This window comes from Pistacia vera, unplaced genomic scaffold (genome assembly GCF_008641045.1).
Source record: "Pistacia vera cultivar Batoury unplaced genomic scaffold, PisVer_v2 Contig160, whole genome shotgun sequence".
Lineage (NCBI taxonomy): Eukaryota > Viridiplantae > Streptophyta > Magnoliopsida > Sapindales > Anacardiaceae > Pistacia > Pistacia vera.
The window spans coordinates 618021-641697 of NW_022195685.1; the positions used below are offsets into that span (position 1 = coordinate 618021).

At 36.4% G+C, this 23677-nt stretch overlaps 1 protein-coding gene across 1 annotated transcript; it reads left to right on the plus strand.

The window, feature by feature from the left end:
* The first annotated feature begins 11660 nt into the window (after positions 1-11660).
* Positions 11661-21462, plus strand: LOC116125138 (double-strand break repair protein MRE11). Its single transcript, XM_031410854.1, has 24 exons — positions 11661-11819; positions 11944-11993; positions 12088-12116; positions 12717-12852; positions 13115-13272; positions 13738-13828; positions 14223-14342; positions 14423-14491; positions 14576-14667; positions 14798-14900; positions 14987-15094; positions 15192-15254; positions 15332-15403; positions 15536-15613; positions 16006-16068; positions 16167-16227; positions 16841-16923; positions 17393-17506; positions 17708-17785; positions 18318-18389; positions 18552-18811; positions 19216-19336; positions 19776-19973; positions 21148-21462. The coding sequence occupies exons 3-24, from the start codon at positions 12100-12102 to the stop codon at positions 21178-21180; spliced, it is 2190 nt and encodes a 729-aa protein (XP_031266714.1). The 5' UTR covers positions 11661-11819; positions 11944-11993; positions 12088-12099; the 3' UTR covers positions 21181-21462.
* Positions 21463-23677: the final 2215 nt, after the last annotated feature.

Here is a 23677-nt window from a genome sequence, read left to right on the forward strand (position 1 = left end):
CCTGCCCGATAAACGTACGTACACTTTCAAATCGGCCTTGCCCGATGAACGTACAGACACCTTCAAATCGGCCTTGCCCGATGAACGTACGTACACCTTCGAATCAACCCTACTCGATTCACGACGACACCTTCAGATCGGCCCGACCCGATCAACGTATGTACACCTTCGGATTGACCTTGCTCAATCTACGGATTTAGACCCTCGGATCGACCCTGCTCGATCCACGGATTTACACCTTCGGATTGACCCTGCTCAATCCATGGATCTACACCTTTGGATTAACCCTGCCCGATCCATGGATTTACACCTTCGGATCGACCTTGCTCGATCCACAGATCGGCCCTGCTCGATCCACAGGCTTACACCTCCGAATCGACCCTACTCGATCCACAGATTTACAATTTTGGATCAACCCTACTCGATCCATGAATTTACACCTTCGGATCGACCCCACTCGATCCACGGATTTACACTTTTGGATTGACCCTGCTAAATCTACGGACCTCCACTCTACCCGTTGGACCGACTCAACTCTACCATCACTCCCCAAGAACCAAGTATTGGACCTCCACTCTACCCGACGGACCGACTCTACTCTATCCTCACTCCCCAAGAACCATGTATTGGATGTCCACTCTATCGGAACGACCGACCGACTCAACTCCATCCTCACTCCCCAAGAACCATGTATTGGATGTCCATTCTACCGGACCGACCGATCGACTCAACTCCATCCTCCCCAAGAACCATGTATTAGATGTCTACTCTACCCGACCGACCGGCCGACTCCACTCCATCCTCACTCCCCAAGAACCATGTATTGGATGTCCACTCTACCCGACCGACCAACCGACTCAACTCCACCATCACTCCCCAAGAACCAAGTATTGGACCTCCACTCTACCTAACGGACCGACTCCACTCCATCCTCACTCCCCAAGAACCATGTATTGGATGTCCACTCTACCCAACCGACCGACCGACCGACCGACCGACTCAACTCCACCATCACTCCCCAAGAACCAAGTATTGGACCTCCACTCTACTCGACGAACCGACTCCACTCCATCCTCACTTCCCAAGAACCATGTATTGGATGTCTACTCTACCGGACTGACCGATCGACTCAACTCCATCCTCCCCAAGAACCATGTATTAGATGTCCACTCTACCCAACCGACCAACTCAACTCAACTCCACCCCACCATCCTCCCCAAGAACCAAGTATTGGATCTCCACTCCACCCGATCGATCGACCGACTCAGCTCCACCATCCTACCTCCCCAGGAATGAAGTATTGGATCACCACTCCACCCGACCGACCGACCGACTCAACTCCATCCTCCCCAGGAACCAAGTATTGGATCACCACTCTCCCTATGCCACCGATCGACCGACCGACCTGGTCTTTTCAAACTTTGACTATCACCACTCACCCCGCCCCCCGCCACCGATCAACACACAGACTTAACCTGTCTAAAAGATTCAATCGCCCTTCCTACCCAACCGAGCCAGCACATTGCAATAGGTTGGCTCCCGCAACGAAGCTTACACTCTCATGCTTCACGTCTAGGAGATTCTCCAAATTTGGGCGATCGGCTAGGAGCAGTCTCGCACTTGTTCACCCTCGAGGTGATCAAGCTAAGGGGCCTCGTTCATTCAGTCTTCTATAGCGAACGAGTGGGCAGCCATAGGTCAAATGTTTGCGCATTTTGTTTGGCCCTTTGGCATCCAGTAAAAAGCGCCATGGAGTCACAAGCGCAAGTCTTACGGTCCAACAAACCAGTCGAGCCGATTCCATCCCACTCGATCACCCGAGTACCCCAACTGAATGAACCTTTAATTTAACATCGTCTCCAACTCATTCGACCCGACATACCGAGCGGATACCCCTGTCATGGGATTTTAGTTCACTTCTCCAGTCAGCAGGACACACCGAACGAGCACGTGAGCCCCAGAAGTCTCGTTATCTCAGTCCCTTCGACCCTTCACACCAATCGGGCACACCCTCTTGGGGTGACTGCACATTTCGGATCAGCTTTGATACCGAGCGACCCTTAACTACGAATCACCTACATCAAACTGGTCAGCTATGCCGATAATCGACCGTCCAAGAAGGGAGACTGAGTGCCTATCGATCGCTTCCTACTCTCTGACTTAAGAAACTCTTAACTCAGAGAGTGGGGGGTAAACTGTTAGGGCCAAAAACCGTCCTTGGCCCGAATAGGAAAACGGGCTCGACACTAAAGAAGAAGTCAGGCCCAATCCCGATATGACCCAACCAGATTAGGCCCATTCGGTACAAGATATAGCCAGCCCAAACCACGTGGGCACGAGCCTCCTAATCCCAGTCCATTTCCTAGGTCCATGGGCAAATCCAAAGCCCACAACCCCCTAAGAATACTTTCCTACTCATGATCAATCTCCCATTCAAGGTCACCTTCCTATTCCTGATCACTTTCCTACTCGGAGTTACTCTCCTAATCAGAATTACCTTCCTATCCGGACACTGGTAAGACAGCTTACCACGACCCTAATTCTTCTAGGGTTTGCATCATAGTCATACTAGGACTCCTACTTCTACCAGGATTGGGAGACCAGACGACCACTATATAAGCAGAGGCCAGCCCTCTCACAAAGGAGAGATGACATTACACCTTCACACTGAAAGCTCTGACTTGAGAGCTCCACATCACCATCGTAGTCACAGTCCCCGACTAGACTTCCGGTAACCTCTACTCCTTAACCCTCACTATATTAGCCTCTCTTAGCCTTGCTGACTTAAGCGTCGGAGTGCCTACGGCAAACACCACCCCGGTGTTTCCCGTTCGCTTCACGTGTGTATTTCTCTATGTGTGCAGGTGCAGCGGATCGCTAGTGGCCTCAACCTCACGGGATCAGACCCCCCTTCCGTACAAGTAGATTTTTACATCTACAGGCACCTACTCCAACACAATTAGTGTCATCAAATAATTGTATAGGACCGACATATTCCCCAAGTTGCTTTGCCTTAATAGTTTATATGGTCACTGACCATAAATTGAAATAAAATTAGTAAACAGGAAAACAAAGCTGTATATTTGTATAGGTGAATAATATTAAATACCTTTTCCTTTTTGTGTTGAATAAAGTTCTTGGAACCACGGCGGTGGTTACACCTCATCTTCAATCGATTCTCAGAATAAGTTTTTGACTGTGCCTAACACCAAAAAATTTAATATTAAAATACAATACATATGTAATAACATAAAAAGTGATGTTGACCTTACCTGAAACTTTTCACTTGAAAAAAGGTCACAAAGATATATCCAATCATCAGGATCTTTAATTTCTTCAGGTCTATTCTGTAATGCTTCCTCCTTAGTAGCATATGCTTTGAATTTATTGTGCAGGGCACTCTGAAAGTTGTTGAATCTCTTACACAGTTTGTGTTTCAACCATTTGAGTACATGAGGCTCCATGATATTGATGTCAAACTTGGTCTGAATTCAGCAATAATGTATATGCATTAAACTTGTATGGGTATTATATATTATTTTCATAAGGAAGTATGCCAATATGGATAACAATATGAAAGACATTACCATGATACGAGCAATCATTTGTTTTTCCACATCGTTGGGAACTTTCTTCCAAGTAAGCACTCTAACGAGGGCATAGTTCCTCGCAACTATTCCAACCTCTGTACTCAACTTTGATGCATTTACTTTCGTAGGTACTCCATCTTCTTTTTTAAAGTCTACATGCAACTTCGACTTGGCTGTTTGTATGAGTCTTTCACATCCGACTCCTCTAGTCTTCCCTCTCACGTTCTTTGCCACGATATTGCCTACAAAATCAAAATAATGCATCATTAGTAAATAATATGTTATCACAAGGACTGTTTACATGTTGGTAAAGTAAAATGGATTCTTAAATTCTAAGCAAACATTGGAGACAATATCTAAAATCCAAGTATATATTTCAGTATGCTTAAGTTAACCAATATCATAACTTTACCAGCGTTTGCAGCAGTTTTAGGAGTCAGTTCAACACTCTAATTCATCTGAACAGCATTTGCACATTTAGCTAGGGTCCTTCTTGTACTAGGAGCCATTTCGGAATCTGCAACATCAACATAAGAGAAAAAATAGCAGGTAAGATTTAAGTCACTTTATACAATTAATCTCATGAAATTAGATCATTAACTATATTTAAACATGCATATAATCAGTAAAGAGTACATATAAGCATACATTCATACCATCAGAAGTTGTTATCAGAATCACTCATTAAATCATTTTCATTATCAGTACAATAATCAATCAACATATCTTCTTCTTCTTCAACATCAACATCGACATCATCTCCCACAACTTCAGCTCCAACATGTGTAATTGTTGCATCAACCAAGTTTGGATCAACATCATTTCTAATGAAATGTCCCTTGTCAAACTCATCTTCTTATACAGGAACAACATGCTCATCTTCTTCATTTGTGTTATCCATCTCTTGTACATCCCATAGGTTTCTATGTTGAGCTTTTCGAACCACTTTCCAATTAGTCTCAAGTTTGTAATCATCAACATAGAATACTTGTTGAGCTTGAATTGCAAGTATAAAATGATCATTTTCATACCACAATTTGCCAACATTAATACAAGTGAGATGATAATCTTTTTGTATCCTCTTCTTTTTTGCATCAGTGTCAAACCAGATACACTTGAATAATATAGCTCAAAACCCATTAACATAATTTAGCTCTAACAAACCACTTAATACACCATAAAAATCAATTGGATCACCATCACTCCACTATTTTGTGTAACTCGACAATGTGATTGATCATTGTTATGGAAACACATTCCATTGACAATACAATCATTAAAAAAATTAACATGAAAATTAGAACCACAAGATAAGGAGTACAATTCCTTAGTTGTATCATTGCACCCATCAACATTCAAGGTGTTCATCTACACAAAAACATCAATTCCAAATCAATAAAATTACCTAAAACATATTAAACCTTGTTTTGTATGTTTTTTAAATGATAAAGGTATACTTACACGATCTACAAACCATTTAGGAAATGATTGTTCTTGTGTTTTGAATATGTTGTCACAATTTTGGGCCTCCAACTCACTTAAGTGTTCTCTGTTTGTTACATAAATAAAAGAGAGAAATATGGTTATAATGATCAACTTATATACAATTGCAAACATTTGTTTCTCAACAGGTTTCAAACTAAACTTAAAAACAGACTCACTCTAGAAAAGGTTGCAGTTCTTCGCAATTGTTTAAGACAAACCAATGAGCCTTTTGCAATTCATCTTGTGGAAGTTTAATTAAGTTCCTTGAACCCCATGGACAAGCCTTTTGACAGAAAATCAATAGTACTCCTTCTGGATGTCCATGCAAACCGTCATCATTTCTCTCTGCTCGATTAAATCTAGTTTCAATTCCCCACAGATACATTGAACAAAATGTTAATGCTTCATTCACAATATAACCTTCCGCAATAGAGCCCTCTGGTCTAGCTTTGTTCCTAACATATTTTTTCAATTTCCCCAAAAACCTTTCAATTGGATACATCCACCGATGTCTAACTGGACCACCCAATATAGCTTCCAGTGAAAGGTGTATAGCCAAATGAACCATAATATTAAAAAATGCAGGAGGGAAACTATTTCAAGCTTATAAAGAATTAGGACTATATCTTGTTCCAATCTATTTAGATCATTTACAGACATAGTTCTAGCACATATTTGTTAGAAGAAGTAGGACAGCTCGACAAGTACAGTACAAATGTCTTTACGCAAATATGGACGTATTCCTACTGGCAACAGTTGTTGTAGCAGGACATGACAATCGTGGCTCTTTAACCCGTGAACCTTGTTGTTTTTCACATTGATACATAGGGAGAAGATATTACTTGCATACCTGTCTGGAAACTTAACTAATTTCAGGAACTGGTAAAATTGTCTTCTCTCATCTACTGTAAGAGTATAACATGCTTGTGGTTTCAAATATCTATCACCATGAGGCTGCAAATGTAACTCTTTACGTATGTTCATATTAGCCAAATCGAGTCGAGCTTTATCCGTATCTTTTGATTTCCCTTTGATTTTCAATAATGTGCAAATGTTGTCACATATGTTTTTTTCAATGTGCATCATATCACGGTTATGTCTGATTTTAAGTTTACACCAATATTCCAACTCAAAGAATATACTTTTCTTTATCCAATTTGATTCACTAGGACTGTGTTTCCTTTTTCTACCTCTATCAACTGATAATATATTTTTCCTAAAATGCACATCTTTCACATGAGATTGTTGTTCATGAATTTCATCCCTTGAATATAGTTTAAGTGGAGATCTAACTTCTTTATTCCCATCGAATTGTCCGATGATCTGGAGACAAGAATCACCGATGTCCTATGTAGCATATTTTACTTCTCAACAATTGGGATGAAGTATTCTCATTACATACAGGACAAGCCTTATAGCCTTTGGTTCTCTATCCAGACAAATTGCCTAAGGCGGGATAATCATTAATTGACCACATGACAACGGCATGTAAACGAAAATGTTCTCCTCGAGCTGTATCATAAGTCTGTACACCATCAACCCATAACTATTTTAATTCTTCAATCAGTGGACTCAAATACACATCAATATCTCTTTCAAGTGCTTTAGGCCCTGGAATGAGCAATGACATCATAGGTCTTTCATACACTTCCATGAAGGCAAATTGTAAGGGACAAGTACCACCAGCCACATGCTATAAGATATATTCATGTTCCCAAAATGATTAAAACCATCAGTTGCAATACCCATCCGGACATTTCGGAGATCTTGTATAAATGAAGGGTATATCTTGTCAAATTCCTTCTAAGATTCAAAATCAGCAGGATGCCTCAACATATCTTTTGTATTTAATCATTTTTCCTTATGCCACTTCATATCTTCAACTATGTGCCTTGACATTAAAAGTCGTTGGAGTCTAGGTTTCAATGGGAAGTAATGCATAACCTTATGTGCAATTTTTTTACCTTTTCCATCATTAATTTGATATCTAGGTTCATGACATACAGGACATTTATGAGCATTCGCATGCTCCTTCCAAAATAATGCACAATCTAACCTACATGCATGTATTGATTAATATCCTAATTATTGCATAATTTTTCTAGCTTTGTAGCAGGATTCGAGGAGATTGGATCCTATAGGCAACACACTTTTTATCAACTGTATTATCAAGTCACATGATTTGTCAGTCATGTGACTGATGGCTTTTATATGCATCAATTTAACTATGAACTCTAGGACTAGGATGTTGGTGCACCCTGGATACAATTCTTGTTGAGCATATGCAAACAACTCATCAAATTTCTCGTAGTCTACGCTCCTAAGATTCTGGGCTGTACTACCACCTACATTTGATGAATCAACGTTCATATGCATGTTTACTAGACCACGAGCATCATTCAACATTTCCATGATTTCATCGTCATCTTCTTATTCATTGTCCACTTCATCACTAGACATGTCGTCAAATATGGTTCCTAGATTCATGTGTTCCCCGTGAAAAGTCCATACATCTTAACTTCTTGAAAACCCATGTCTATACAAATGTAGCTGAATGGTGTATATATCATGTGATCTTGTATTCAAACAAGTTCTACATGGGCAACAAGTCTTACCCTCACTATCCAAATGTTGTTTTGGAATGTCTATGAAAAAGTCAATTCCCTAAATATATTCATTGCACAACCTATTAGACAACCAAATCCATCTTCTATCCACTGTGACCTTCTAGGTTCACAAACAAAATATAAATTCAGTATCATAAATTTGTGTCATCAACTTCTAATATAACTACCTAAGTTTACTAACATATTCTATTTTTTCTCATTTTTTGGGCTCGATATGTTTCATTAACATTAGAATCTCCCATTTCATCAATGTTACAAATACAGAATACAAGCAGTACCCGAAAAACAGAGAAAAAATGCAAACACACAAATAAATTTCAAACATTAGCAATTATAATTTTCTTTTGCAAGAAATGACACTTTCCATTACATAGAGAGAGAGAGAGAGATTGGACTTACTTTTTCTTCTTTGGTTTTTGCTTTCTTGTTGAAGATTCTCTAGACAATGTGAGAGAACCAAAGAACCAAAATCTGTACTTATGGGAGGTTAGGGACTGCCTCATATTGGATGAATGAAGGAAGCCGAGAAGATCATTTGAAAGATGAAGATACGTGGAGAGGAGATGAGGTGAGGTTCTGCTTTGGGAAATTCGAGAAATAGGGATTAAGATGAAGATGCAGGAGAAGAGATGAAGTAAGGTTCTGCGTTTGGGAAATAGGGATTCCAATGAAGATGCGTGGAGAAGAGATTAGGGATTGGGAAAAAGGTTTGCTTTATATAGGTTAAGGTTTTCTGTAAATAACTTAAAAAAGTAAGGCTTTTATTTAGTTGTTTAATTTTTAAATATAATTATATTTGGCAAACAAGTGAATTTGGAACTAAACATTTAGTCACAAAAGAAGTAGTCTTAGTTGCCTATATGTTAGGTTTGGCAGGAACAAATAATTTGGGGAGAACATGAATTTTTCAACTTAAATTGGCAATTAAACCGAATTTAGTTGCTGTATATAATTTTTTGCAACTATTGTTAATATGAACACAAACATTTGTTGCTAAAAATACCTTGGGCCCTTGTAATTATTGTCCAAATATGGGACATTTTGGTAATTTTATTATTCTATAACTAATCATAATAGTTACTAATAAATTCCTAATTATTCACAACTAATTTAGCTACTAAGGGCTAGTTGCAAAAAATTGTTTTCTATAACCAATAATGTAGATGTAAAATATAATATTTTAGATGCAAATTGTCAAATTATGGAGGGAAAAATCACCCATTAAAAATGACAACTAAATTTATTAATCATTAAAGCAACCTATTCTGTGACTAGCAAAATAGTCGTAGAAAATTAACTTTAGACGCCAAAAGTTGGAACATGTGGACCCCAAAATTTTAATTCTCTTTGCTCGACCAATAGCTATTTAGTTGGTAAATGTAGCCTTTTTGTAACTAATTCTGGTCAGTTGCTAAAACATTGGTTGCATAATGTAGTTTTTCTTATAGTGATTGCTAGGTATAAGGCCAAACTAGTGGCTCAAGGTTTCCTGTAGAGACTTAGAATTGATTTCGATGAGATGTATTCAACAGTGATGGATGTGATCACATTTCAATACTTGATTAGTTTATTAGTCTTAGAAGCACTTGATATGCGTTTCATAAACGCTGTCACTGTGTATTTATATGGTACACCGGTACTGATATCTATATGAAAATCCCTAAAGGATTCAAAGTGCCAGAAGCAAATAAAAGGAACATGTATTCAATAAAATTGCAAAGATTGTTATATGAGTTAAAATAAGGACGAATGTGGTATAATCGTCTCAGTGAATATTTGATGAAGGAAGGATACATCAATGATCCTGTATGCCCATGTGTCTTTATAAAAAGGTCAGAATTAGGATTTGCAATTGTGGCAGTACATGTCAATGACATGAACTTAATATAGACTCTTAAAGAGCTCAAAAAAGCTGCTGAGTACTTAAAAAGAGAATTTGAAATGAAGTATCTAGGGAAAACAAAGTATTGTCTCAGCCTGCAGATTGAGCATTGTTCAGATGGAATTTTGCTCCATCATTCAAATTATACTGAAAAGATCCTAAAGCAATTTAATATGGATAAATCTCACCCCTTGAGTACCCCAATGGTAGTTCAGTCTTTTGATCTTAAAAATGATCCATTCCATCCTAAAGAAGACAACAAAAAGATACTTGGTCCTAAAGTACCGTATCTAAATGCAATACATGCATTATTATATTTGACAAAATGTGCAAGACTAGACATAGCCTTTGCAGTGAATTTGTTGGTAAGATTTAGCTTTGTATTAACTCGCCGACATTAGAATTAGATCAAACATGTCTTTCGTTACCTCAATGGAACAAAAGACTCGGGATTATTTTATCCAAGGAAATCTGTTAATGATCCTAAATTAGTTGGCTATACAGATGTTGGGTACCTTTTTTATCCACACAAAGCCTGCTCGCAAACGAGATATGTTTTCACTTACAATGGTACTGCAATATCATGGTGCTCTATGAAACAAACATCGATTGCCACTTCCTCCAATCATTCTAAGATTCTTGCGCTTCATGAAGCCAACCGAGAATGCGTATGGTTAAAATCTGTCATCCATCATATTGAAAGTACATGCAAATTGCCACGTACCTCAGATGATCCCATAATTAAAAATGAAGACAATGCAACATGTATTGCTCAAGTCAGAGGAGGATATATCAAAGGAGACAAAACCAAGCATATTTCACCGAAGTTCTTTTACACCCACGAACTCTTGCAAAATTGAGAGATTGGTGTCAAACAAATGCGCTCTAGTGATAATCTTGCAGATTTATTCACTATGGCCTTACCAACATCAACATTTGAAAAGTTAGTGTATAACATCAGTATGCGGCAGCTCAATAAGTTACTAAATTAATTCTACCATTATGAGGGGGAGCATTGACGAAGAGGAGCATCAATTAGAAGGAGTTTTAAGGAAAGTTTGTTGTATTGTTTATTGTACTGGATATATGTGCACTGTACTCTATTTTCCTTGATCAGTTTTTGTCCCAATAGGTTTTCCTGACAAGGTTTTTAATGAGTCAGTATGAAGCACGTCCAACTTCACGTTACAGTTTCATTGTAAAGTTGTATTTCTTCACTTTGGTTTTTTTCCACTGGGTTTTTCTTGAGTAAGGTTAAATACAATTCATTTGTGATCAATCCAAATATTTGAGAGTCTAAGCTATATCGCTCACATCTCTCAATCCTCTCACTTTGGTCCTTGTTATTCACTCTGTTTACTTTATCTTTCCTAAGTTATTACTAAACAACACCACTAAAATTACAACAATTACAAGTTAGTTTTGTATATTCCTATAATGTGGTTTAATTTGAGTGCATTCAATCTCTCAAATCGTCAAAAACCTCCTATAAGCGGGGTTTATAATGGATTATTAATAATCTCGGCAAGGGAGAGAAATGTTTTAAATTTCAATAGTGTGGGTAAAGGAGTAAGGATGGGCCTTTTTCACGCCCTGCCGAACAAGGCGGGGATTCCTTGAAAAAATAGTAATGGAAACCATAAAATTCCATGCCCTAGGGGACGGGGTGGGATCTCTCCGCACCCCGCCCTTGAAAGCCCATCCTTACGAGAAAGGGATGGAGGGAAATGTTTTAAATTTCAATAATTATAGAGGGCATTTTAATGACTTCCAAAAAAATAATTGTGCTTCCAATTAAATAATTTTATCGTATTTGCCCATCAAATTTATTAAATTTATCTATGAATGGTATTTAACTCTTACATAATGAGCGATACCTCTATTTTTTTATCAATAATAATTAATAATATTATATATCTTTATAATGAAAATTTAATACACGTCTACTAGCATTTTTGTAACTTTATGTTTAAAACTTAAAACACAGGGTTTAATTAAAAAAAAAAAAAATGTAGGGTCTATATGAAAATACTGAAACGTTCGGGGATTAAAAAATCCCGTCAATTTTCCCATTTTCCTCTTCGAGCTCTTTGAAATTCCCCGCCACCAAAAACCCTCTTCTTCTCACTCAATTCTCCAGAAACTCAGCTCCCATCAACAAAAACGCAGCGTTTTATCTATTCATCAACACAAGGTAACATTGTCGTCACTCTCTCAGCATAATCACTGTAAAAGGTATTCACTCTATCGTCTATCGAATTCAAACTAAATAAAACTTTAAATCGTTGACTATCTCGGTTTACTTATTATTGCTGTTAACATTTTAAATATATTTCTCTTGTTATCAACGATTTTGTAGTAACCAAACTGAGAAGTCTTAATTGATTTACGTCCCCACTTTCTTCTTCGGTATTTTCTGGTGAACGGTATTAGGGTTTCGTTTATCATTTTTATTTTATTTTATTGATTTATTTATTGTTGACATATGCTTATTACTTTTTAGGTTTGGAGCATCATGGGGGAAACGTCGAGGTAAATTCTCACTTATAAAAGTGAAATATTGATTTTTTTTCTTTTTAATGTCAGTGATAGTGTTAAATTTAAATTGGTTAACTTGTTTAAGTTAAGCTAAGTATTTTAAAGCTCTAATTATGTACTTTCAAACCTGACATTAACTGTTTTCTTTCTTTTTACTTACAAATGCATTTGTGCTTCTTTGATTAGTTCAACAATCAGTCAAAATGGTTCTGAGTCCGTGCGTTGAATGATGTATTTTGTTTTAGTCTGTTTGGATTTTGTAGTGTTTTCGGTACTGAGGTGCAGTAGAATTGGAATCTTGAATTCATTAAATTTTCCTCTGTAATGTTAAGAGAAACTTGGTGCTGCATATAATTTAATTTGTATTAACATATATCTTACTAAATTTTGTTGAAACGCCTTGTGGGTAGATTTTCAACAATTTTTTTTGGGGCTGTGGCATGTGTTTTGTATCCCTCTTGCCATTTCTAACATGATCGCTTCACAATTTTTTTGAAAGCTTTCATTTAACATGGGGTAGGAGGAAGTTCATTAGTTGGGATATGTATTTTATCTACCAAAACATTTTCATGTATATGATGAAAGAAATTTTAGGGAGGATACTGCCAGTACACTTCGTATACTAGTTGCTACGGATTGCCATCTGGGCTACATGGAGAAGGATGAAATACGACGACATGATTCATTCCAGGCATTCGAGGAGATATGCTCAATAGCAGAGCAAAAAAAGGTGATGATTAACTTACTACTTTGCATTGTGCTCTCAGTGAACTGTTGGTTTGTTTCCTGTTAGTTTAATTTCTAGGGAAACTTGATGTTGCTCTTGCAAATGGATATATCTTTTTCATGTTTTAGTTGACAATTATGTTCTTCCATTCTCAAGTTAAATTAATTTGTATTGGAAAACTTTGGGTTGAAGGAATTTGTACTTTATTTTTATGGGTCTCGTTAATAATTGCCACTCGGCAGGCACTTATTTCTATCTGGTACAGGTAGACTTCTTACTCCTTGGTGGTGATCTTTTCCATGAGAATAAACCCTCAAGGTCAACTCTAGTGAAGGCAATTGAGATTCTGCGTCGCCATTGCCTAAATGATCGACCTGTACAGTTCCAAGTTGTTAGTGACCAGACTGTAAATTTTCAAAATATGTAATGACTTTTTCTGCATTTAAACCTACTGTATTTCTACAATTTTAAAATGTTGTCTCCTTTTTTCAGATTGGACATATGCATCTATTTTCTTTGACATGGCTATGCTATTGGCACGTCTTATTTCTCATTCATGACTCAAATAATAAACTTAATTTTGATCGTGTCAATAGGTTGAGGTTATTAGTAGCCTTGTGCTATCTCTTGAAACCATTTCTCTCCTTCTTTTGTGCCTTTCTTTTGCAGCCTCATTCTACATTGTGACTTGGTTAGGATGCACCATTATTTTTTAGTTGTTTAAATCTTACATTTTCTGGGTAAAACCTTTCCTCAAACCATAAAATTAAGCTCATAATAGTTGCATGCATCTATTCACACACACAAATACTCATGCATCATTACATGCAATCTTACACAAATATCAATTTGCCAATCTTATTCATAACAACTTGCCATTCTGAACAGATTTGGTCATGTAAATTATGAAGATCCTCACTTCAATGTTGGTTTGCCAGTGTTCAGTATCCATGGAAATCATGATGATCCCGCTGGAGTGGTATGCATTTTGTAATGACTTGCTGTATTTTTAATTTTAATGTTTGAGGTGCTCTACCCACAATTAATTAGAAAGTCATGGGCGCTTGAGTTTGTCTCCAAAATTTAATGCTATAAGTTAGATCAAACCTATAACTTCCTGTACTGTGATGTTGTTTTTAGTTTAGGATACTTTATTTTTGTAAAGAATATGGTAAAAAAGAGGAAAGTATTTAGAGAGAGAAGGGTAAGCAAATGTGATATGGCAAGAGAGTTCGCATTTGATTGTAAATCATTGAGGGTTATTTGGTATATAATAGTCCATTCTTTCTTCTTTCAAAAAGTCTTGTTACTTTATCTGTTTGGGTGTCCATCACTCTGAATGTCTTATTCCTTTCTATTGGCAATGGTGACAGGACAACCTTTCTGCAGTTGATATCCTTTCAGCATGTAATCTTGTGAACTATTTCGGGAAAATGGTTCTTGGGGGATCTGGTGTTGGTCAGATCACTCTCTACCCTATTCTTATCAGAAAGGTTGGTAAATTTTTTTAATAGAGGGTGTGAAAAATTTATTAAAGTGTTTTTTAGCTTGACTTATAACCGATATATTGCAGGGTCCAACAGCTGTGGCTCTCTACGGTCTTGGAAACATCAGAGATGAACGGTTAAATAGAATGTTTCAGGTACTATTAGTTGAATATTTGCTTTGCAACTGTGTAAGGACTAAACTTAAGTTTGCTTATTTATAGTTCTTTTTTATTTTTTAGACACCACATGGTGTACAATGGATGCGGCCTGAAGCCCAAGAAGGTTGTCAAGTGTCAGACTGGTTCAACATTCTGGTGCTTCATCAGAACAGGTTGTGTGCTAGTGCTAGTGCATGCTTTATCACTTAACTTTGAAGCTGTGGGCAGTTACAAAGTCTATAGTGTACACTCTGAGCATATTGTTTGTAATTTTGTATTCTTACCCAGTGATGTTGTCTGCAGAGTGAAGACAAACCCTAAAAATGCAATAAATGAACACTTTTTACCACGCTTCCTCGACTTTATAGTATGGGGACATGAACATGAATGTCTTGTTGATCCTCAGGTTTCATTCACACTGTAATTCCTTTTCCATAAAACATCAGTCTTGTATATTATCACTAAGTTGGAAGTGGATTTTGATTTCCAAAGGAAGTTCCAGGGATGGGATTTCATATTACACAACCAGGTTCTTCAGTAGCAACATCATTGATTGATGGAGAATCAAAGCCAAAGCACGTGCTTCTCTTAGAAATAAAGGTTTGTTTGGGGAAAACAACTGTAATTTGTCTTTTTTAATAGGCAGTATCATTGTTTTATTTGTCTTCACTGTGTTGATATGATGCATCTTTTACAGGGAAATCAATATCGTCCAACCAAGATACCTTTGACTTCCGTGAGGCCCTTCGAATATACAGAGGTAATTTTTTTTTTTTTTTTTTCCTTTTTTCATCTTCTGAGGAAATTTACGCGACTTACTCAATTTTCATGGTGCAGATTGTATTAAAGGATGAATCTGACATAGATCCCAATGATCAAAATTCAATTCTTGAACATTTAGACAAAGTGGTAAGGGTTGTTTTGATTTTGACTATCTGGGTTTCTCATGTCCTCTAACTGTTATTTGTGATTGTAATTCTTGGAGGCTGTGTAATATGTGCCTATGCATTAACTTTATTATTATAACTTCATTCTATTTAGGTCAGAAATCTGATAGAGAGATCTAATAAGAAGGCTGTTAACAGTTCAGAGACCAAGTTACCATTGGTCAGAATTAAGGTAAATTTCCCCAAACCTATAGTTGATTAGGTTGTTTTACATTTGAGATTCTTGCATATTTGTTTTGCCCTGGCCCACATTTCAGCTTATGAAAAGTCAGCCTATACTATTTCATAGCCCTGGTCTCTAGTGTTCCTGCGGTCATAAATTCAAGAAAGAGTTAATCTTAACCACTTGGGTTAGGATATATAAACTATAATTTCTTGTTAGAGCCATAGTTTCCATGTAAACTTTGTGAATGATGTCTTTTCCTGCTCCCTCTATCCACATAGAGAACTTTCTTAGATCTCTGTTGGAATTATTGTATGTGGCTAAACCTTCTTGTACACCTGTTATCTTAACCCCCCTTCCACAAGTGGAATGATCCTTAACTTCTCTGACTAATTTGGCAGGTGGATTACTCTGGATTCATGACAATAAATCCTCAAAGATTTGGGCAGAAATATGTGGGAAAGGTATCTCCAGTATAATTCATAGTTGATTGGGAAGTAACTGCTTGTTTATTTAGGATTACATTCAATTGAGAAATATAAATGATCTTAAAATTTTGCAGGTTGCGAATCCCCAAGACATTCTAATATTCTCTAAGTCTGCTAGAAAGGGTCGGAGTGAAGGTAAACTAAATTGTTTGATGTTAATAATTTACTTGGTTTTGATTATTTGATTCAATTTGGATCACAAATCAACTTTCGTTGTCATTGATTCTGCCACAGCCTGTTATCTTGTAACTTTTATCTTTATGTAATCTAGGATATGTTATGAAACTTAATTGAACAATTGCTGCTATTGCCTAGCCTGGTGTGGGGCTGACACACTAAACATATGCTTTTGGCATTCAATGAATTTAGGGTCTAAAAACTGGGGCATGTGTTGAAAATTTTCAAGTTTGCAAACAGAATGCAGAGACATGGTTTTCAGAAAATTTTCAGAATTTCTGTTTGAGAGAGAATGAAGTTAACTGTTTTGTTTCAAACATTATTGGATGACTAATATACTGACATTAGAATCTGTCATGTCTCTTAAATGCAGATTTCTCTGTTGCTTTTTACTCTTTGAATATCTGATGTTATGTCTATTTTTTGTTGGATGAAATATTCTTGATTCCAATTTGATATCAAGAGTTTCTTTTCTTAAAAAAAGAAAAATAATAATAATTATAGGTTATAATTGTGTGGTGTTGATGTCAGAAGCCAATGGCATAACTATAGTTTCTTTATTGGATTTCAGGTAAAATTGATGATTCTGAAAGGCTTCGCCCAGAAGAGCTTAATCAACAAAACATAGAGGCCTTAGTTGCTGAGAACAATTTGGTACTTAACTATCATTGTCTATGTTTCCTATTGATCAATGTATCACATATATGACACCAATTGCTGCTTCTTACTGTATTGAAATTTGTACAGGGAACCTCTACCTAATATATGCTATTAAATCATCAGTATCTCTATTGAAATTTGTACTGCAAACACTTCTATGTCTGTTTGGAAACCATACCGGCAATATTGATTTTTAAGCGCAAACACTTCTATGTCTATTTGGAAACCATACAGGCAATATTCATTTTTAAGCATGGATTTAGTAGTTATGTGGAGGATGGCTTTATTGAATACATGTTTTTATCTGTGGGTTACTCAACTAAATGGATCCTACTAGAAAAAAAGAGTTGGGGGGAGGGGGTTGAAATGAAAAGGAAAATAGAAACACTTACGAACCTGTAATGAATAATGAGGTTTAATCTTGTTTCAGTTCTCAATATTCATTATAATGTCTGCCTTGCAGAAAATGGAGGTTATTCCAGTCAACGATCTGGACACTGCATTACACAATTTTGTTAACAAGGATGATAAATTGGCTTTCTATTCTTGTGTAAAATACAATCTTGAAGAAACACGTGTAAGTATTTCATATTATCTTCTTCGTTGCAGCAAGAATTATGTTGAGGATCTTGCATTGATTTTTGGTTCACTGCATATATATATGATTATAAATAGTTTCTGCTTCTTTGTGTTCATTATATTTGTTTGCTGTTAATTACTGTTTCATTTTGTTCTTTCACTTTATTAATCTAATGATTGCTTCCCATTTTGCTTACAGCACAAAATTGCCAAGGATTCTGATACAACGAATTTTGAAGAGGAGGACCTAATACTTAAAGTTGGAGAGAGCTTGGAGGCAAGAATGATGTTTTCTTTTTCCTCCAATAGGGGCTCCAAGATGTCTAACATTATCTAATATAGCCCTAGCTTACCTCATCCAGTTGCTAACGTCTTAACCTAGAATGTAACATAGGGGCTACCTACCTACAGGGCCCTTGAGCTGTTTGTAATTACTTAAGCCTAATATTTATTGCTGGTGCTGATATAACGCATGGATGGGCTGCATCACCCAGCAGAAGAAAATGCACAAGACACAATCACACAAACCTATGTGGGGAACTAACTTTACGTTAAAGGAAGGACTTTCCCCCTCCTAACTTTTTTTCTCACTTGCAAGCTTTTTACCTGTTCCAGCTATTATATCCCCTATTCTTTAAGCCTCTTGATTTCAAAATTATGCATATGTAAGCAGAATGGTTGATCATCAACCTTACAGAATTTTCCTAAGTAGTTGATTTTTCACCGAATGAGATTTTAGGGAAGACAAAGTATCCTATTCACTTGCCATCAAGCATCATCTTACATTATTGGTGAAATATTCCTTGCAGGAACGTGTCAAGGAAAGGTCTATGCACTCTAAGGATACCCCACAGTGGACATTTAGTGCACCATCTTTGGAGGTGATTTTATATTTTAATGTTTTCTTCTTTTTTTTCTTTTTTTTTCACAAACTGTTTTATTTGGTCCTAGTCTGTAATTCCTTGTCTCAAACCAATGTGTGGCTTTTCCAATATGTATAACTGTAATCTGCATTTTAAGTTTTCATCTTCTATTCCATATAGGATATCAGGAGTAAAAGTGCCACAGGAATCGGAAGTGCTGTTTCTTTTAGTGATGATGAAGACACAACACAGCTATCTGGCAAGAAGTATGCCACCAGAGGTCGAAAGGGATCAACGGCAGCTAGGTCATCCAATGATGCGTCTCAACTTGATAAAACTTCTACAAGAGGAAGGGGAAGGGGAAGGGGAAGAGGCAGGGGCTCTAGTAACTTGAAGCAGACGACGCTTGATATATCTCTGGGGTTCCGTCAATCTCAGAGGTTAATGTTGGCCCTGATTATTGATAGTTTGATAGATATCATTACATTCTTTATTTCTTGAAGCAAAGTGAAATATATGCCAGTTATGTGTTAAATTGCACTAGTTTGTCTAAATAAGCCCTAGGACTGGCAAGTGAGAATAAATTGATTCAAGGTATCAAAGATCTGGATTTTCATCATGGACTCTCTTACATGCCTAGTATCTGTTGGGTGATTAGTGAGAGCAAATATGTGAATAAGAGTGGAGATATGCTAGGGGTTGTACGTACATACATAAAATAATAGAAAAGATGGACCAAAACAGATACAAATCAATAGGCAATTAAAATTATATTTATCCATGTGTTGTTAGAGTTGTATATATAGACCCAAAATAAAAATTAAGTTTCTTAGTATTTCTGCAGGTCTGCATCAGTTGCTGCAAAAGCTGCTGTTCAGAGTCTTGTTGACAAGGAGGATAATGTAGATTCTGCCTCTAGTGAAGACGCAGGAAAATATGGAAACAATGAAGTTGATAACAGTTCGGTGAGGACTATTCTTTTAGTTATTTAAATTGGTGCATTGAGTTATTACCGGTTTTTTCATTGTCTTGTTGTTGTTGTGAATCTATAAGCATTGAAGACTTAATGGATACAGACTGATGAACAAAGACCGGCTTTCAATTAAGATATAAATTTTTGGCATTTACTTCTAAGCCACTTCATGCTCACATGTGTTACCCTTTTGGTGCCCCTCGACGTAGAAAATTTAATGTTTGAAATGATTTGGTGTTGAATAACCCTTTAAAAGTTGGAATCACTTCTCTTGTGTAGTTATTGAGTTTATGGCTATGATATTAGCTGTGTTGAGCATGTTCAGTTATTATATTGAGCATGTTAAGGTATTATATTTATCTTAGACATTAACTCGTGCCTTAACATAGTGATTACATGGTCTGGAACTAATTCAATAAAATCTCTTGAAGGATGATGATGGAAGCCTTCAAGGGAAAGGACGCAAAAGAGCTGCACCAAGGGGAAGGGGCAAAGGTGCAACACCCTCTAAGCGGGGACGGAAATCAGATAACTCTTCAATTCACAGAATGCTCATGAGTAAAGATGACGATGATGATGATGATGATGATGAAGACATTGCAAAGAGACTAAACAAGTCTCAACCTCGGGTTCGTGATTTTATCCCTACTTTAACGTCCTATAAATATATAAATATCATCTTTTTACCCAAGGAGTTTAATCTAAGCAATGACCTGAAAATGTCTTTCTAAGATGCAGTTCCCACCATATGTTAATGTTATTGTTCGTTTTCATTTTCTTCCTACATTAGACATGTTTTGTAAAATTACTATGTTAGTTGTTGTTAAGATCCCACATTGAGAGGGAAAAGGGGTGGGTATGTGGTTTATAAATGGCTTTAGCACCCTCCTTTGGCAAGCCGGTTTTTAAAGGAGAGTTATACCTAGTCCTATAAAAAACCCATTGCCCAGCCCAATTATTTGTGTTGTTGGAGTGGGTTCCTATCAAATGATATCGGAGCAGGCCCCACCTTCCGAGCCCATGCAGCAAAGCCCAATGGGCCCCCCGAGGGGTTGAGAAGGAGAGTTGTTGACAGACTTCTAGGCGAAGTAAGACCCGAAGGGAGGGCAGTAGAGGCCGATGAGGGCTAACGCTCTTTGGAAAGAAGACCAACGGGGGCGTTGGGTCTTAAAGCGTGAGGGAATGTTAGGATCCCACATTGAGAGAGAAAAGGGGTGGGCATGTGATTTATAAAGGCTTAGGTACCCTCCCTCGGCAAGCTAGTTTTTCAAGGAGAGTTTTACCTAAGCCTACAAAAAAACCCCTGTCCAGTCCAATTCCTAACAAAGCCCATTGCCCAGCCCAATTCTTATCAAAGGCCCACTAGTCAGCCCAATTTCTATCAATTTGGGAGTGGGTTCCTATCAGTTGTCCAAAGATCTGTAGCCTTATGCAAATACAGACCATCATGTGGAACTAATTCGATGCATATTTTTTTAAAATAAAGTAGTATATCTAATCCATTCATTGCTCATTGTCCTTGTGATCGAGACTTCCTTTACTGAACTTCTTCAGCATTTTCGGGAGCCTGTTGTCATAGGCAACATATATCACAGGCAAATTTTACATTCAGTTTTAAATTATTAATAGAAGTTAAAGACAGTTAACTGAGCCTTTAAAATCCTATTAGATGACTTGGATTCAGAAAAATTCCTAGTCCATAATTTTATCATTTCAATCTTAAGTAAGATTTTGTTTCTGCGCATTTTATCTTCATATCAAGATATTTGTAGCTTTGCCTGACAATTCGTCTCCCATTTGTAGGTCACAAGGAATTATGGGGCCTTGAGAAGGTAGGTGCAATTGAGGGTCACCACACACCCGGCAAAGATTGATACGTGTTCTTAATCTATGTCATGAGTTGAGTATATAGAGTATGAATACAGAACACTGTAAAAAAAAAATATGAAGTAGTTACTTAAATTGCAGAACGTCTGTTTTCGCATTTGCAGTTGCAATGAGGACTGAGGATGGATGTGTATAAGGCTTATTTTTAGTTTGTACAAATTGGAATTTTTTATTGTACATAATGAAGTAATGTGAGCAAACTTCAAAACATTTTTCATGGATAATCAAGAAGGCGCCTCACAGTTTCTTACATTTCTTTCCCAGTTCAAATATTTTCTAGTTTAATTTTTTATTTTTTTGCATTTTCATCAAATATTATTTTGATTTTTGTCATTAAATTGTATGGAATGACAATTAGATCCTTAAAACTATAAGTTAATGGCTGGTTGGAAAGGATATTAGATAATAGAGTAGTGTTATTTGAGTCCCAGTAAATCTTTTTATAAGCCCTATATTAAATAAAAATCATTACATTATATTGTATTCCAAAACTATCTTTATCTTCTTCCTATCCTATCTAACCTTTAATGGAGTTTTAAATAATTCATAGATCTGAACTTTAATTGATTCTATGTAATACTTAGTGCCATCATTAAAAAATCTTTATCTAATATGAGAATAAAAATTCACGATGGATGGAGAAAATATTATAGAATCATAATTAATTAACCGATGTCAAAATACTAGTTTACACCGTGAATGAAAAAAAGAAGATACGAGATTGGATGCAAAATTTGACTGTTCTTTATATTTTATAAATTCTAAGAACAAAAAACTCAAAAGATTCAATGGAATTTGCTTGGTTGAAGAAGATAAGATTAATATTGGAATAAATTGTGCATTTAATTTAATTTAACATGGGGCTTGAAAAGAGAATTGATTGGATTACATAGGGGCAAATGTTAAAATGCCATATTGCTTTGAATTTAACCGAAAGGTCATCTAGTTTTTTAGTCTTTACTAAATGGTCTTATTTTTTATTAAGACAAACTAATGACAATTAAATACTAATCATGGCTTAATTAGGATTAATGAAGTATTTTGTAATCCTTTAAAAATTATAATATGTCCCCAAAAACCTGAAATTCTTGCAAACAAACCCAAACATAACATCTTCTTCTTCTTCCTCCTGCTATTAACACATCCCTTCATTGGCTGCTGTTCATCCTAAGCTTCATCTACATCTTCTTCTTTCTCCTTCCTATACATCTTCTTCTTCTAGCTGTTAACACTATCTTCTTCCTCCGCCATTAACATCTTTTCCGCCACAGATCCTCCTCCTTCTCCTAACATTTCATCCAAGTATGTGTATCTCCCCTTCCTATTTTATATTTCGATTTACAAAGATTTAATAATGGATTGGGTTTGGGTTATGATTTTGATTTAGTTGTTTAGGTTGTTGAGTTGTGTTTGATGTAATGCAAGTTAAAATGAGTGAAATTTGTTGAATATTTTATTTCATTGTGGGTATCTAGGGGTGGTAGCACTGATTGTAGGTGGAGATTACTAAAAATGTGTTCTGGATATGATAGATCACTTAAGCGATCTGGTATGTTTGGTATCATACAGCAGATCGTAGATCGCTTAAGCGATCAGATGTATGGCAGAAGATCGCTTAAGCAGTCTGCTATAAATTTGGTATATGATAGCAAATCGCTTAAGCGATCAGGTAAATGGCAGAAGATCGCTTAAGTGGTCTGTTATAAGTCTAGTGTATAACAGCAGATCGCTTAAGCGATCAGGTAAATGGCAGAAGATCGCTTAAGCGATCAGGCTTATTTATACCATATCGCTCAAGCGACTTTGCAAATGTTTTTTAAAATCTTTCAACCCTTAATACATCAGTTAATAATATTTTCTTTTTCTTGCATTATAGGTACTTGGGCCATTATTAGACATGAGATAAATTGTTTTAGGTATTGAATATTTCGGTGAGTGAGTGGAGGAAAAAAGTTGCTAAAAGTGGATTGGGAGGAAGAAAGAAGTTATACCAATTTTTATGAACACATTGGTTAGTTTTGATGAGTTGATCAATGAAATAATTAGAAGAGGTGATTTGAGTTGCTCACATAGTGGTGAAATAAAAATCATTACAATATATTATATTCCAAAACTATCTTTATCTTCTTCCTTTCTTACCTTTAATGGAGTTTTAAATAATTCATAAATCTGAACTTTAATTGATTCTATGTAATACTTAGTGCCACCATTAACAAATCTTTATCTAATATGAGAATAAAAAATCATGATGGATAGAGAAAATATTATAGAATCATAATTAATTAACCGATGTCAAAAAAACTAATTTATACTGTGAATGAAAAAAGACATGAGATTGAATGCAAAATTTGACTGTTCTTTATATTTTATAAATTCTAACAAACAAAAAACTCAAAAGATTCAATCGAATTTGCTTGGTTGAAGAAGATAAGACTAATATTGGAAT

Excerpts from the sequence above, each read along its gene's own strand:
- LOC116125138 (XM_031410854.1), top strand. Across the intron at positions 15,255-15,331 it reads GGCCCTTCGAATATACAGAG|ATTGTATTAAAGGATGAATC; the intron begins GTAATTTTTTTT and ends TTCATGGTGCAG. Across the intron at positions 19,974-21,147 it reads TAAACAAGTCTCAACCTCGG|GTCACAAGGAATTATGGGGC; the intron begins GTTCGTGATTTT and ends TCCCATTTGTAG.